This window comes from Hevea brasiliensis, chromosome 1, assembly GCF_030052815.1.
Source record: "Hevea brasiliensis isolate MT/VB/25A 57/8 chromosome 1, ASM3005281v1, whole genome shotgun sequence".
NCBI lineage: Eukaryota > Viridiplantae > Streptophyta > Magnoliopsida > Malpighiales > Euphorbiaceae > Hevea > Hevea brasiliensis.
Genome location: NC_079493.1, coordinates 81,657,057 through 81,672,137, shown reverse-complemented (window position 1 = coordinate 81,672,137; position 15,081 = coordinate 81,657,057). Strand labels below are relative to the sequence as shown.

Genomic DNA, 15,081 nt, shown 5'->3' with positions numbered 1-15,081 from the left:
ACTTAATAAAGAAACAGACAAGCTATAAGGAAAATAAGTGAAGGATGGCCCTTGTTTGAAGGCAAGCCTAGGCAGAGAGGGTTTCTAAGACATTCCCTTTTTCGTACCCATTATCTTGAACCTAGGCCATTCCTTCTAATGTTTTTATCTAGGTTATAATCTGGGTGGTAACTCCAATCAATCCTCTACCTCTAGAGGCATTAATGTAGTGTTATAAGGAGATGAAGGTAAACCAGCATGAAGAAGAACATTGCCGCACAATGACTATTAGTCCAAAGCCTAGGAGGAGATGAAGCTATTGAGACCAACTTTTGACCTTAAGGTGATCAAATGAGAGAGATCTAGTGAGGAGAATTTCTCAGCACTGGTTCTCGATTTTTTCAACATTTTTTGTTAGCAATGGAGGTGATGACAACCTACTAGATGTCGCTTGAGGTAGGACAAGTAGTGACGATAATCGAAGGGAAAAGAGGCAACCAAAAGGAGGAGGAGAGAGAAAGGTACCATGAGGGAAGGGAAAAATCAAGAGGGGAGAGAAAAGAAGATGTTTAGGGCTCAATTAGTCTTGTGTATATGGCTTATTTTCTAGTCTCTTAATTCTCAGCTCTTCTTACATATTTATGATTTTTTTCGCTCTATATTAGGACCTAAAATTAAAAAAAAAAAAAAAAAGCAAATGTTCGAAATATTTTTTAGATTGTGAAAAACATTTAACTGTATCATACGGTCTTTAAAGAAATTAAAATAAATTATTGAAATATAATATAATCAAAATTCAAAACTCAAAATTTAAATAAAAATATTTTAATAAATTTTTAAAATTTTTAATAAAAAAAAAAAAAAAACGTTACAATTATAATGAATGTGTTTGGTGTTTGCTCAACTGACCTACAATTTATGTAAGTGTTACCTAGTTAGGAGGGTTATGCAAATGATGGTCTTGTCATTCAAGATTCTATCTCTAAGCCTAATTGTTTAAAGGTCCTTGAAGGTAAATAATTAACAATATAATCATTTTAAACTATACATTATATATAGCAAATTGTATATATAGCTGCTATTATTTGGTTAATGTTGACCAAACTTTTTTTTTTTTTAATCGTATGGGTTGCAACAATGTCATCTTAATGAGTGGAGGGATTAACCTAACCATAAGCCACGGAGGAGCAAGCAACTCAACATGAAACTCTTTAAAGCTAGAAATATTGTAGAGGTGTTTTGGCTTATAGAAAGGACGATAAATGACACGTCGCCTGGTGCATTGCACGATAAGAAAATTTATGTCAATCTACACTGCGGATCATTTCCCCATTTTAGAAACAACTGGAGAGTTTGCAATATTAGACATTAATAGATTTGGTTTTACTAAATAATATTGTTTCCATACAACAATTAAGCATTAATTCTAAATTGATTGGAATAGATTAAATGAATCCATTTCGTCATTCGGCTTTGTTCGAAATCAATTTCCCTTCAATATTCAGATAATCTTGTTCTCACAATTTGTTTTAATTGCATTAATTTTTATATTATTCATTTAGACAAATTTATTTTGCCCTTCATTATTTAATTAGAGAATTGCAATACACGTTACTATTAATAATTTTAATTTATATATATTTTTTTTAATTTTAATATGTAAAAATAATGTAATATTTTAAATTTTTTATTGATTATTTCAAATTTTATTATTTTTATTTCTCAATTTTTTTAATAAAAATTTTATAATAAAAATAATTAAAATCTATATATATAAAATATAAATATAAATATATATATATATAATTAATAGACATTAATATATTATAAATTACTTTATAATAATGACTATTTATTATAGTATTAATAAAGTAACTATAACATACATGTAATAGAAAATGTCACGTGACTATTATGAAAGAGAATTTCACGTTTCAAACTCTTAGAATTACTTTCTTTTATATATATATATATATATATATATATATATATATATATATATTCCACTTGATGCGTAATTTGCTTGATGCATGCCCAAATTGCTCATTAGACACTAATGCGTAAGCATCTTATTTTCTTTTTAACATTTTATAGTTTTGATTCATTAATTGACTAATGCTTTGTTATTTTGTTATTAACAAGTAAGCTATAAGAATGTTTACAGTGTCCTTTGATGTACTGATAGAATGGGCTCAGTTAAAAGTAACCAACTTTAATTCTAGGTAGAAAACTATGAAAGAAAACTATGAAATGCCATATTTAAAATGATGAATGGTTCAAGATAAGTTACATAATCTCTTTCAAGTCTCCAGTAAATTTCTTCCGTTAGTTTGTTTTGTAATAATCTTTTGTTTTGGTAATAACAGATTCACAAGCAAAAGACTTTAAGAGTGATATGAAAAGATAGGTCAACTAGAAAACCTGCTTTAACTTTTGAAGAGACAATAGAAAATCTGGAAAGAGATGGCTGAGGAAACAAATTCTTTATACTAAAGATAATGAAGATCTGAGGACAATAGAACTGTTCTTCAATAATTCATCCTCCCAAAAACAATCAAATATTTCAAAAATAAGATATTAGAATCCAACTACTAAGGATTTCCCTGCAGAAACACTTGAAATATTGATCTATTGTTAAGAATTTCCCTTCAGAATGACCTGAAATATTAGTCTATTGCACGACTAATAATATCTATTGACTTCTGTATATGATTATTCTGGGGGTAAAAACATGTCTAAACAAAATTACAAGAATGAAGCAAAAAGAATCCTTAGGATGCTGATACTTATGACCAGGGCATCATAGAGGGGCAGGCAATCTCAGCAAATAAATCAATGTCTTCTCAGTCATAACCATAGCCTTCATCGTCGTCACCAACCTCCACCTCAGAAAAGTCATATCCACCCATGACAGAGAGAAAGAGTAAAATAGCTACCACCTGTGTTGCCAAGAAATATTTTGCCCTTCTTTTGAAAGTTTTCTCCTCTTCTGTCTTTTCCCTCTTGGGTTTTCTCTTAGGCTTTGAACCTAATGATAAACAATATGTCACAATCCTTCAAAATTGAATGTGAAGAAAGGAGTTTTGACCAGTTTACTTATAGCCATTATATCAAAATGAAATTTTATTTGAAGGTATCTTAAACAAAGAATCACTATTTGATAACTGAAAGATAAATCCATGGGCCAGTTTCGTTAATCCATCAACTCCTCAAATACTACTGACAAACATTAAAAAAAGAAAAATGCAAGTCCAGAGGTTGAAAATTATCTTACTAGAATTTGAAGGACAACATTAAAAAGGAAAATGCAAGTCCAGAAGTTGAAAAATATCTCACTAGAATTTGAAGGACTTCTTCTTGGAGTTGACGATGAAGAATCAGAGGGGAACCATGGGACAGCAGAACATGATGAACCAGCATCCAAGAAATCAGTCTTATGTTTCTCAGCATATCTTATGAGATTACCATGCTCTAAAAGTGAACTTTGAAGAACCGATGCTTCCTAATAGTACATAATGGCATGAATCAGGTGATCAAGGTGAGAAGACTCGAAAAGATATCAAATTATAAGTTAAAGAATTATAACATTTAACCTCATGCATTTTTGAAAGAATACAATTACACCAACAAAATAACTTCAAGATGAACATATGAGCTGCATTTTGAACATATGAGCTGCATTTTGATCAACATTAATTTTTGTCAAAGAGAATATTTCAGCTTGATTTAAGTGGCGATGACTAGATTTATCAACTAATGTTAGCACCACCAGTTTAATTTATTACACAAAAATCAATCAACTTTAATTTGTATTTCAAAAAGGTCACTATCACTAGTGTCCAATAAAAATTCAGCCAGATTCCAGATGCGAAAACTAAGAAAAAATAATAATAATAATCTAACTCCACAATTAAAAGTGAGCCTAGGACTTGACCATGTCAAAAATTGGAGAAACTTCTCTGCTATAATTTGGCCAGATGTGATCTTATTGAAACATAAATTAAAAGTTTAATGATTTTATACAACAAACTGAAATTAACAGCATTGAAATTTAGTAACAAGGCCAATGATTAGTGAAGAAAGCCCATAAATTTAATTTCTTCAAAAAACACAAGACAAGAATATCACTTAGATAACAATGTGTTTTGTAACGATAGAGTTTATTTAAGATATTCAAGAACACTCAATCCTTTACAACTAAAATATTACAGCTCTCTCTCTCTCTCTCTCTCTCTCTCTCTCTCTCATGTATAACAAATGTAAATATTCTTAATAAGAAAAGGTGCCCAGATATTCCTCATAGTAGTTTTGCATAGAGAACATTCCTTTATTGATGCATCAGCATTCCTGAAAGAATAATAAAATTTCTCAACTCTTCGATAGCAGTTGAAACTTGAATCAAGCATCTCTCTCACCCCTTGGCCTCATCTACTGGTATAATTATAATATAATAATCCTTCATAAATCTATGTTTATTAATATGAAAACATAGAACACAAAACTAACCAGTATATTTTTTCAAGAGAAGAATAGTTTTTGGGGTATCAGAAACATTGAAGCATTTAAACCCACAAAAGAATTTGAATCAAGAAAAAAAAGTCACTTTGAAACCTAAAATACTACAAGGCCTATTTCAGTGAATGAAATACTAAGTAAGGCAACATTGGTTTCATGTACCTAGCCCATTGGCTAAGTACAATGAATCCTCACTTTTCAATATTCTAATCAGCGTTTGCAGATTTAGTTGACATTTCAACAAGTAGAAAGCATGGGATTGAATATCACCCATTAACTTATGTAGTAGACTTTTGGCCTTTGATTTTAGAATTGCTTACCATGATTGTCACTACATAAAGTTAATGACTGCTACTAGCTACCCATTAAAATTGTTAAGTCCATCAAGAAAAAAATTGCTACTATTTTTGCATAATTTTTTTGCTTCGCTCATATATTTTATAGTAAAAAAAAAATAAATCCTTTACATATTCAAAGATCCAATTTAATTGTTCTTGTCAAAGCTAAAAAGTAGCTCACAAGCCTAGACTCAAAAGATTTTCTGCATTTTTCATGACAAATCTAAAGTTAAAAGTTACTAAACTTTCAATCTGTTTGGATTGTTGTTAAACAAGGGCATCATCTTAAGATATCAATTACGGCAATTAAAAATGATTTTTCAGATAGATTTGACATGTTTAGCCGCAAAAACTCCAACAATTAAATAAACATTTCAAATACTTCTTGCAACGTCTAAAACAAAGCATTTTCAAAAAGCAAATTCAACCTCAAGGCCAAATGGACACTTGTTTTTTTAATTAAAAATAAAACCTCTAAAATTTTGGCTTAACTTCATTAATGGTCACTCAAATTGTCATTAAATCACTTTGTGGACATCAAATTTTGATGGGCCTCAGTAAAATAATTGAACACAATAATAACTCTCTCTCTCTCTCTCTCTCTCTCTCTCTCCATGATAAGAGCAGAACTCTCTCTCTCTCTCTTTCTCTCTCTCTCTCTCTCCATGATAAGAGCAGAATTTATTAATAGAAGAGAAGGACAAAGTACATCTATGACCATCCTCTGAATTACAAAAAGAAACAAAAGAAATAGCAGACATCATTTGATCAATAGCAGAAAAGAAATAGAAGCCAATATATTAAAGCTCCCATACATCATTTGAACATCAGCAATTGACCCCTCTTTGGAAACCCTTATTAGAAAAAGCCCATCATCAAGCTACAAAAACAATTTTATCCTTAAACAATGGCACATTAGGAACTTGATCCTAAAAAAATTACCAAAAGAGTTTTTCATAGGCGGAATATTCAGTATTTTTTTATCTTAATCTATTATGTGACTAGGACTCAAATTCTATCATATGCAATATCTTGTCCTAGAAAATTACTAGAATAGTTGTACACAAGTGACATGCTCCAATAAGCATCATGCAAGAAATTTCCCAAATTAGGAAGATCATCAAGAGATGGTCCGTTAGAAATTTAGGACAGGTTTAGGTGGATTTCTCCTCTACAGCCCCATCAGACCCAATGGAGTAACTATTCCTAAACCGATCTTACTCTGATGCCACATCAAATTTTTACTATTCTCCCTTATTATTTACAACATAATCACCCATTTTGCAAAACTCATATTAACAGTTACAATACTAAAATTCTATGCTATAATTAGTAGCATTGGGATAGGAGCAAAGTCTTACCCTACATGCAAGCTTCTTCAATCTATCCCAATCCATTGCCCAATATGTTTTCTTTAAACTTCTGTTTAAGACAATTCCTTATATGTTAAACTACTAACATCATCATTATCACCATCATCATAATAATAACAATAATAATAATAATAACAATAATACAACTCAACTCAACTCAACTAAGCCTTTATCTCAAAAATTTGGGGTCGGCTATATGGATTCGCTTTCTCCAATCTGAACGATTTTGGATTAAATCCTCAAAAATGTGTAGTGCTTCTAGGTCATGTTGTACTACTCTCCTCCAAGTTAATTTAGGTCTACCCCTTTTTTTCTTTCTATCCTCTAACTTAATGTGCTCTACTTATCTAACTGGAGCCTCCGTATGTCTACGCTTCACATGACCAAACCACCTCAATCTCCCTTCTCTCAACTTATCTTCAATTGGCACCACTCTTACCTTTTCTCTAATACTCTTATTACGGACTTTATCTAGTCTAGTATGGTCACTCATCCACCTTAATATTCTCATCTCTGCAACTCTTATCTTAGATGCATACGACTCTTTCAGTGCCCAACACTCACTACCATATAACATAGCCGGTCGTATGGCTGTACGGTAAAATTTTCCTTTCAATTTATTAGGAATCTTACGATCACATAAAACTCCCGTGGCACTTCTCCACTTCAACCATCCGGCTTTAATCCTATGACTAACATCCTCCTCACATTCCCCATCTACTTGAAGGACTAAGCCTAGAAATTTAAAGTGATTACTTTAGGGCAGTATCACTCCATTCAAACTAACTCCTTCCCTATCACCAGTTTAGCCTTCACTGAACTTGCAATGCATGTATTCTGTCTTCGTTCTACTTAACTTAAAACCATTTGACTCTAGAGTACTTCTCCAAAGTTCTAGATTTCTATTGCCTCCTTCTCATGTCTCATCTATCAGAACAATATCATCCGCAAACATCATGCACCAAGGAATACTCTCTTGTATATGTTTCGTCAGTTCATCTAAAACTAATGTAAAAATGTGAGGGCTTATGGCTGATCCTTGGTGTAATCCAATTGAGATCGGAAAATCTCTTGTGTCCCCTCCCACTGTGCGTACAATAGTAGTTGCTCCTTCATACATATCTTTCAATACTTGTATGTACCTAATAGATACCCTCTTTTGTTCTAACACATTCCATAAGACCTCTCTTGGAACACTATCATAAGCCTTCTCCAAATCAATAAAAACCATGTGTAGATCTTTCTTCACATCTCTATATTTCTCCATCAAGCTTCTAATGAGAAAGATCGCTTTCATAGTCGAACGACCGGGCATGAAACCAAATTGATTGAGAGAGATAGAAGTATCATGACGTAGTCGATGCTCCACAACTCTCTCCCACAACTTCATAGTATGGCTCATAAGTTTAATTCCCCTATAGTTTGAGCAACTCTGTATGTCTCCCTTATTTTTAAAAATAGGTACTAAAATACTCTTCCTCCATTCATCAGGCATTTTCTTTGAGTTTAGAATCTTATTAAATAATTTAGTTAACCATGCCACTCCCATATCTCCCAAATACTTCCACACTTCAATTGGTATTTCATCGGGTCCACAGGCATAGTATTATCATCCTCGTGCTTTTAGCGCAGCGTCCTAAAATATCATAATTCCTGTAATTTATCCATATTGCTATTGTACTACTTATTTCCCTAGTCTTGGCCACAAAACTTTTGTCATTTATATAAAATGCTACTTGTTCATATATATAGGTCTAGTTACTGTATTCATAATTACTGCAAGAGAAAACAAATAAATGCTGATCTTTAATGTAAAATATCTAAAAACATCAAAATGATAATCGGTATGTTCATCAAATACAAAGAAGGATATTTTAACTGCCTTCTCTATGGTATGTCCTTAGGGTAAAAAAATAAATAAAAACAAAATTAAATCAAGAACACTAGAGGCAAACATCTAGGGTAGTATTGCTAAACAAGGTATAACGTAATTCAAAATGTAAAGCATGATATAAGATGATGCTGGAAGTGTCCATCATGGAAGAAAAATAAAATAGGAACAATTTTATAGAAGCTCATTTTTCTTTTTCTTTTTGACAAGCAGAAAGTTATAGGAGCTTATATAGACTAGAAAACATAAGGGTACAATAAATGAAGTCATAAAAGATTCTGGAAGTTTTATATTAGTCAAACTTCTGCTGTTCATTACTTATTTTATAAAAGTTACAAATTTCAATCCTCCACCAACAGCTTCTAAAAGCATCATTATGCATGATAACAACTTAAATAAATACCAAAATTTACTTAACCAAATAACAATGTTGCAAATTCACATAGTTTATTTATGTGTAGCGCTAGAAGTATGTGTATCCAACTGGCTAATCATGTTTTCAGCATGCTCCAATTTTTACCAGCTCATTTAACAGTAGAAGGTGAACAATGGAAAAGATAATTACATTGACTGGATATCTTAATAGGTTTGAGTCTGATTAGCTATAATCAATTAATCTAAATCAATCACATAATTTATCCAGTATCCACACTCAGCTTCTACAACAATCACATCAGAAAATTTGTAAGGGACTCACAGGTAATGCTTGAAGAGTGAAAAGAAGATGCCCAAGGAATAATGCATCCAAACTTGATGGCCTACATGAAAGTAACCATGCAATTGGGTGCATCATTAACAAGTTAATTTTAAACCTAAACTTAAATGACAACAAAAGTAGAAAACTCAAACGATGCAGAAGAGTCACCTGTCCTCAAAGAGAAACTCCTGTTCACCCAATCTGGTTGACAAAGCTCCATATGCAATTTTCACTCTCTTGTAAATCTGTCCATAACCAATATATATATAAGCATGTGTAATTTCAAACAGGAGAAATAAAATAAAGCAAATTATAGAAGATTTAAGCACTATCATCCGCCAGGTGCATGATTTTCACCACTATCACAGAAATGAAAATTATAAAATCCATGGATATGACTATGCACATGTGTGAAGAGATAGTGTTTGAACATATTAAAAACTTGCAGAGAAGAAGATCTATGATAAAGAACAACCTCTTCTTCCCTTCGTTCTGCATTTTCTTTTGTTATCCCAAGTTGCTGCTTAACAGTGTATGCTTGCTTGACAAATAAGACCTTTCCTATTAACCAAGGAAGGTCAGAATAATAAATCTTGAAAGCAGAACTTCCATCAGATCCCAACCAGAGCTCATACATGACTGCATCTACAAGCCAGGAGCTAATCATTGCTTTCATTGATATCCATTCTGGGATTGAGCAGAATTCAGTGTCCAAATTAACAATACCATCTTCCTTTAAACGTTGAATAACTCCACCACTCTCATTATTATAGGCCACATATGCACCAGATTCAACGTAAGGAATTTGATCTAGCACAGAGAGATTGAAAAGTCCTCTGATGATTATGATGATGTTGATATATTTATAAACACACATGTACATGATGAAGTAAGCAAATGGATGCTCACAAACACACAAATCCTTACACAGAGAGTAGACTATGAGTACATACATCCAGCAATTTTGCAGTCATAAACTAGCAAAGACAGTTTGCAGAGAAAAAAAAATGCATACAGATAAATGAAAGCACATGATAAGATAATGAACTTTACGGATCATAACAGAAGAATTAATACCTAAATATATTCAAAATATTTATACTCAAGGAAATACACCATCCACTTCTAAACAAAATTATCAAAACTGCAAAAAGGAACAAAGGCAACATAACCAATGTTTATAATACAGAAGTGACTCATGGAGGCATGAAGCAAAGCACTAACAAATCAATAATGAGAAAAAAAAGGTGAGGAAAGCAAGAAAATGTGGACGGTAGCAAGAGAAGCCAAGAAAGGTCAAGAAGTACAAATTTAAGCTTCTGAAGCAATGCATCCAACAAGAACATACACATGCAGATAAGAGATATATCATATATGCAATGCCATATCTGTTTAAGAAATCAGCCATGAAAGGATAAAGAATACATTACAGACATTGCGGAACAGGAAACAAAAATTATAGGGAAACAGAATACAGACATAGCCCAGGACACAAAGTAAATTACACCAATAGGTGGCTTACAAGGAAAAAGATCCACCCATTTTTTTATCCAACGGTTTATGCAATATTATTTGAAGCATTTATCTCTACTACAGTTTATTCTACAGATTCAAAAAACCAAATTCATGTGATGCAAGTGAGGAAAAAAAATTCAGGAGTCAATTTTATTTGATTCTTAATTTGAGAATTTATATAATACTACCCCTTTTATTCTGCTTCTCCTCTTCCACCACCCCCCCCCCCCCCTTCTTTCTACACCACTGGTCCAATCATCAGTCACTATGAAAAAATAATCTTTCTACCCCTTTTGAATAGTTGAAGTGTTGAATTATAAGTTGATAACTAGAACCAACATAAGCAGAAGAAAGTGGACGCATAACATACCACAGTGGCTAGGCCTTATATGACACATTGCAAACCGTAATCTTGGATGTTAACCATTTAACTTCTGCCATATTGTTTATGATTCCCCTTCAGGATTATTTTAGTTAATAGAAGAGCAAGTTCCATGACTTCAGTCGTTATTTTCCTCTAAAATGCATTGCACCAAAACAGAAAAAAAAAAAAATGCATTCCTAATGAACAATGCAATATCAACTTTCAGATTCTAAAACAACTCATTGATCCAATAAAATTCGGATCTCTCAAAGGAGAATTACATAGCATATCATGCAAATTTTGCACTCATTTCACAACAACGGCAAAGTAGAGCAACTGGGTTTTGTAGCTTTTATAATACTACTTGAAACAGCTAATTTTTATACATGTTAATAGAGAATTTCATAAAAACTAAAGTAAAAAACGATTAATTACAAAAGAACCCAAAAGACAAAATGACAAAGATAATTAGCTTTGGCTAGTGTTGAAAAATACCTGAATCTGGATAAGTGGAATTGAAATCCAGGCGAAAGGGAAGCCTAGCTAACTTGAGATAGATGTAGACAGGCAAGCAAATTGGGCAAGCAGTTGGGAGTCCAAAACAGGGTTTTCTAGCGACAAGAGTACACTCTTCTCTTTCATGAGATTCTTCCATTTGCTATCCCTCTTGATTTTCTTTTCTTTTTTCCTTTCTGCCCAACAAAGCAAAGCAAAGCAGAGTTGGGTTTGGGTAGATTAAGAGAAAGATTTCCACAAATCACTATCATGGAAATCATTTTCTAGCAAGCCTAACAGAAATTTTAGTTCATAAGCACATCCAAACACAGAGACTCCCACACATTAAAACTCTATTTGCCGCTACAATTTATAATAATCAGTCCAGCGCATCCTCATTTCCATTGATATTAGTTCATGAAGCAAATCATAACAGATATTAAAATTAGAAGATGATGGATTAATACCAGCTTCGAAACTTCAATGGTGACACCGTTTTCGAATTAAACAAAAAAGAATTTGGCATTACATTAAAAAATAATAATAATAATTTCAGACCCTTTTAATTGAACATTTCAAATTGAGAATTTGCTATTGCTTACTTAGAAAACTCATATTAACTTACGAAAAAGGAAAAACTTTAAATCTACGGCAAGAGCTGTGGTTGTTGATTCTTGGCGGTTCTTTGAGAAAGAATGATGGGTAGCGACGGTCACAGAGAACAAAATAGTGAGCAGTTAGAGAGAGCCGTGAGGGGAGAGAAGACAAACTAGAAAACGATCGCCCTGGTAGTCCGGCAGTTCAACGCCGTCAACAGTAGCTGGGGAGGGGAATAGAGAGTGTACACTGATAGAGGAGAGAATGGGTTTTGTCTCAGCTTAAACCTTGTTTACGATCGGTTTCGGTCGGGTTATTTCGATGGATGGCGGCTCGGTATTTTCGGTATCCGATTCAATATGAAGATTTTGAATAATATTTAATTAAATTTAAAACGAATTAAAATTTAAAAAACCTATTTATTTTAAATTTAAATTTTATATATTAAATATTCATTATTATTATTATTATTATTTATATATAATTAATAAAATATAAAATATATATTTTATTATAATATTTATTAAATTATATCTTAAAAAATTGACATATATATAAGTAATTATAAAAAATTAGTATAATTTTAATATATGCCTCCAATCTCCATGATTTGCTATCATTTTCTAATTTCTCAAAGTTATGACCCATTCCTTCTCTTTCCTTCGCAATTTTTGTTGCTTCTTCTTCTTTTTCTTGATGTCTCACCCATAATCAAAACAACCTAAGGAATATATGTAGCATTGATGAGTAGAAGCGCTGATGGAGAAATTGATTGAGCATCTAGACCCGAGGAAGAGCTGGGTCAAGGAACTAACAAAACGGGTCTGTGTATAAGCAGGTGGAGAATTCGATGGTTCTTAGCATCCAAAATCATGTTTCTTAAAACCTAAACCCCATTATTGTCACCTTCTTCCGCACTTCAGTCATTTTCACTTCGCTTCTCCGAAGGCTTAAGTATAGTTTTAGCTCAAAAATGGCTTGGCGCAGTGGAAGATTGCTCGCGCTTACGCTTATCTCCACGGCTAGGGCTCCATCTCACGTATCCTCGTTGATGATCCCCCGCATCCGTCTCCCTTCCACTGCCTCCCCCCGACTCCAGTCTCATCATATTGTCTATTATTTTGAACTATTTGTATTTCCATTTGTTACAGTGATTTATTATTTGGATGGATAGTCCTTAAACGGTGGACATTCATTTTAAAGTTGTAAAATTGACCTTTTTTAATATTTTTTATTTTCATTTCATTTCGATTGGCAATGGATTGTAGATACACATATCAAGTACAAGTGAGTGGGAGCTATTGCCTTACAGAAAGATGGATACTCTGCTTCAACTGATGGAGGACGAGACTCTACATATGGTCTGAATGGATCATTCAGATAGAGGAGTATAGCATTGGAGATGGGTTTTGAGGGAATGGTTTAGCAATAGGAGCTGTGATGGTATTGAAAGAGATGAATTGGTCTGCTGTGTGTTGATGATGGGTGTAAGGAAGCTGGTTACATACGAGAGCGAATATATATATATATATATTTTAAGTGATTATCAGTAAAATTGACTTTTTTTTTCCATGTGTCATCGTTAGGAATAGCAATTGACACAATACTTACAAAAAACACTATAATAAAATTTAAAAATATTTTTAATATTTAAATTTATTTTAAATTTAATTAAAATTTATTTTTATTTATTCAAATTCGATCTAAATTTAATTATTATTATTTAAAAAATATTAAATTTATTTAATTTTTTATATTTTAATTAACTATCTACATAAAAATTATTTTTTATTAATAATTTATATTTATAATTTTAATAATTTTATAAAATATTTAAATTCTATATATTTAAAATATAATATATAAAAATTTATTAATATTATTATAAAATTAAATATTTTATATTTAATTAATTAATTATAAAAAAAGTTTCTAGTAACAAATAACAACAGGCAAAACCCGATTGCCAATATTATTTTTAAAATCCGAATCCCTACTCAAAACGGTTTTAATAGAGTTTGGTTAGGTGAGGTAACAATAAATTCGTGATCAGTTGCCATCCCTACTCCCCGCAGTTTCCTCTCCCCTTCAACGACATGTACCATTATATATCTCTCTAGCTGTAAAGTTTCTAGCTGCATATCCTTTCAATCATTGACTCTTTCCCTAAGCTCCAAATTCACAGCACCCCTGATTTTCTTGATAAAGTGATAGGAAAAAAAAAAGTGTTCACATTTTTTCCTACATGATTTGCAGAAATTCAGTCTAATTAATTTGTTCTTTTTTTTTTTCTTCGGATTCCTTTATTTTATTTTTCTTTTCTTGTTTTGTGAGACTTGAAAATGGACTACTCATGTGTTTTGGCTAATTTGTTTGATGGTGTTCTTGATTTTAGATCTTATTAATAACTCCTCCATATTAGGAGGAAGGCAGCTGTTAGCTGCCACTTATTTTGTATTTATTTAGGGTATTTATTTAAAAATTTTTGTGTGTATATCTATTCTTATCTTTTGTTGTATGATTCTGATATAATTTTGGTAGTTTAACTTAATTAGGAACCTATTTGTTAGCTGTAATTCAGTCTATATATCTTTAATTTCTAGGACAATAAATATCAGAATTCTTATTCCAAAATTTCTTAGTTCTTTTATACTCCACTCGAAATAAAAGTAATATAATATTGTGTGCGAAATCGATGATTCAATGTAATTTTATCTTCCATTTCCTAGTCAAGTATGGTAATTTAGTTCTGGTTCGATTTCATAAATTGGGAATCATGTGCTTTGATGATCACGTTCACGTGCATCATCTCATTTTAGTTTCCTAATGTTTGCCATTAAACAACTGATTTCCTTGTGTAAAATATTTCTGGGTAAATTGGGTTGTGTTGTCTTCCATGGAGAAATTTTTTCTGGGTAAAATAGCTTCAAAATCGAACAAGACAAGGTAAAACTATGAATTTGATTTAGTAGTTCTCTGTTGGATCATTTGATGTTGAGTATTCATGTTGTGATGGATTTTTTTAGGAGTTGGTGGACACCATTGTTATTCACAGCTGCAATTGCATTTGACGTGGAAACAAGGGGAGAAGACCGGTCGAGTGAATGTCGGTGGAGGAAACAAGAAGAAGAGACACAAATTTAGAAAATAATATTTTTATTTTAACAATAGAATAATATTATTAAATTAGAATAAATTCCATAATATTATTAAATTCCATATTTTTATTTAATGTCGGTGCATGTATTTATGGAATTTACTTGCTATATCAATTTATGTTTAGTTGTTATGGTTTTAATAAGTTTAAGTATTTAATA

General features: G+C 31.8%; 1 protein-coding gene across 2 annotated transcripts; it reads right to left on the bottom strand.

Moving 5' to 3' along the window:
- Positions 1-2,525: 2,525 nt before the first annotated feature.
- LOC110634224 (mitochondrial outer membrane import complex protein METAXIN) lies at positions 2,526-12,101 on the bottom strand. 2 transcript variants are annotated; one of them, XM_058145820.1, is made up of 7 exons: positions 11,793-12,101; positions 11,168-11,364; positions 9,269-9,603; positions 8,962-9,038; positions 8,794-8,854; positions 3,254-3,481; positions 2,526-3,007 (listed from the first exon to the last, which is right to left on the bottom strand). In XM_058145820.1, exons 2-7 carry the CDS (start codon positions 11,325-11,327, stop codon positions 2,912-2,914), a joined length of 957 nt encoding a protein of 318 aa, XP_058001803.1. In that variant the 5' UTR covers positions 11,328-11,364; positions 11,793-12,101; the 3' UTR covers positions 2,526-2,911. The 2 variants fall into 2 exon arrangements, with proteins under 2 accessions (XP_058001803.1, XP_021638860.1); XM_021783168.2 differs by having other exon boundaries at positions 3,316-3,481; positions 11,793-12,097.
- Positions 12,102-15,081: the final 2,980 nt, after the last annotated feature.

Excerpts from the sequence above, each read along its gene's own strand:
- LOC110634224 (XM_021783168.2), bottom strand. The coding sequence starts at position 11,327 with ATGGAAGAATCTCATGAAAGAGAAGAGTGTACTCTTGTCGCTAGAAAA. Across the intron at positions 8,855-8,961 it reads GAGTTTCTCTTTGAGGACAG|GCCATCAAGTTTGGATGCAT; the intron begins GTGACTCTTCTG and ends ACTTTCATGTAG. Across the intron at positions 3,482-8,793 it reads TCACTCTTCAAGCATTACCT|GAAGCATCGGTTCTTCAAAG; the intron begins GTGAGTCCCTTA and ends ATGTACTATTAG.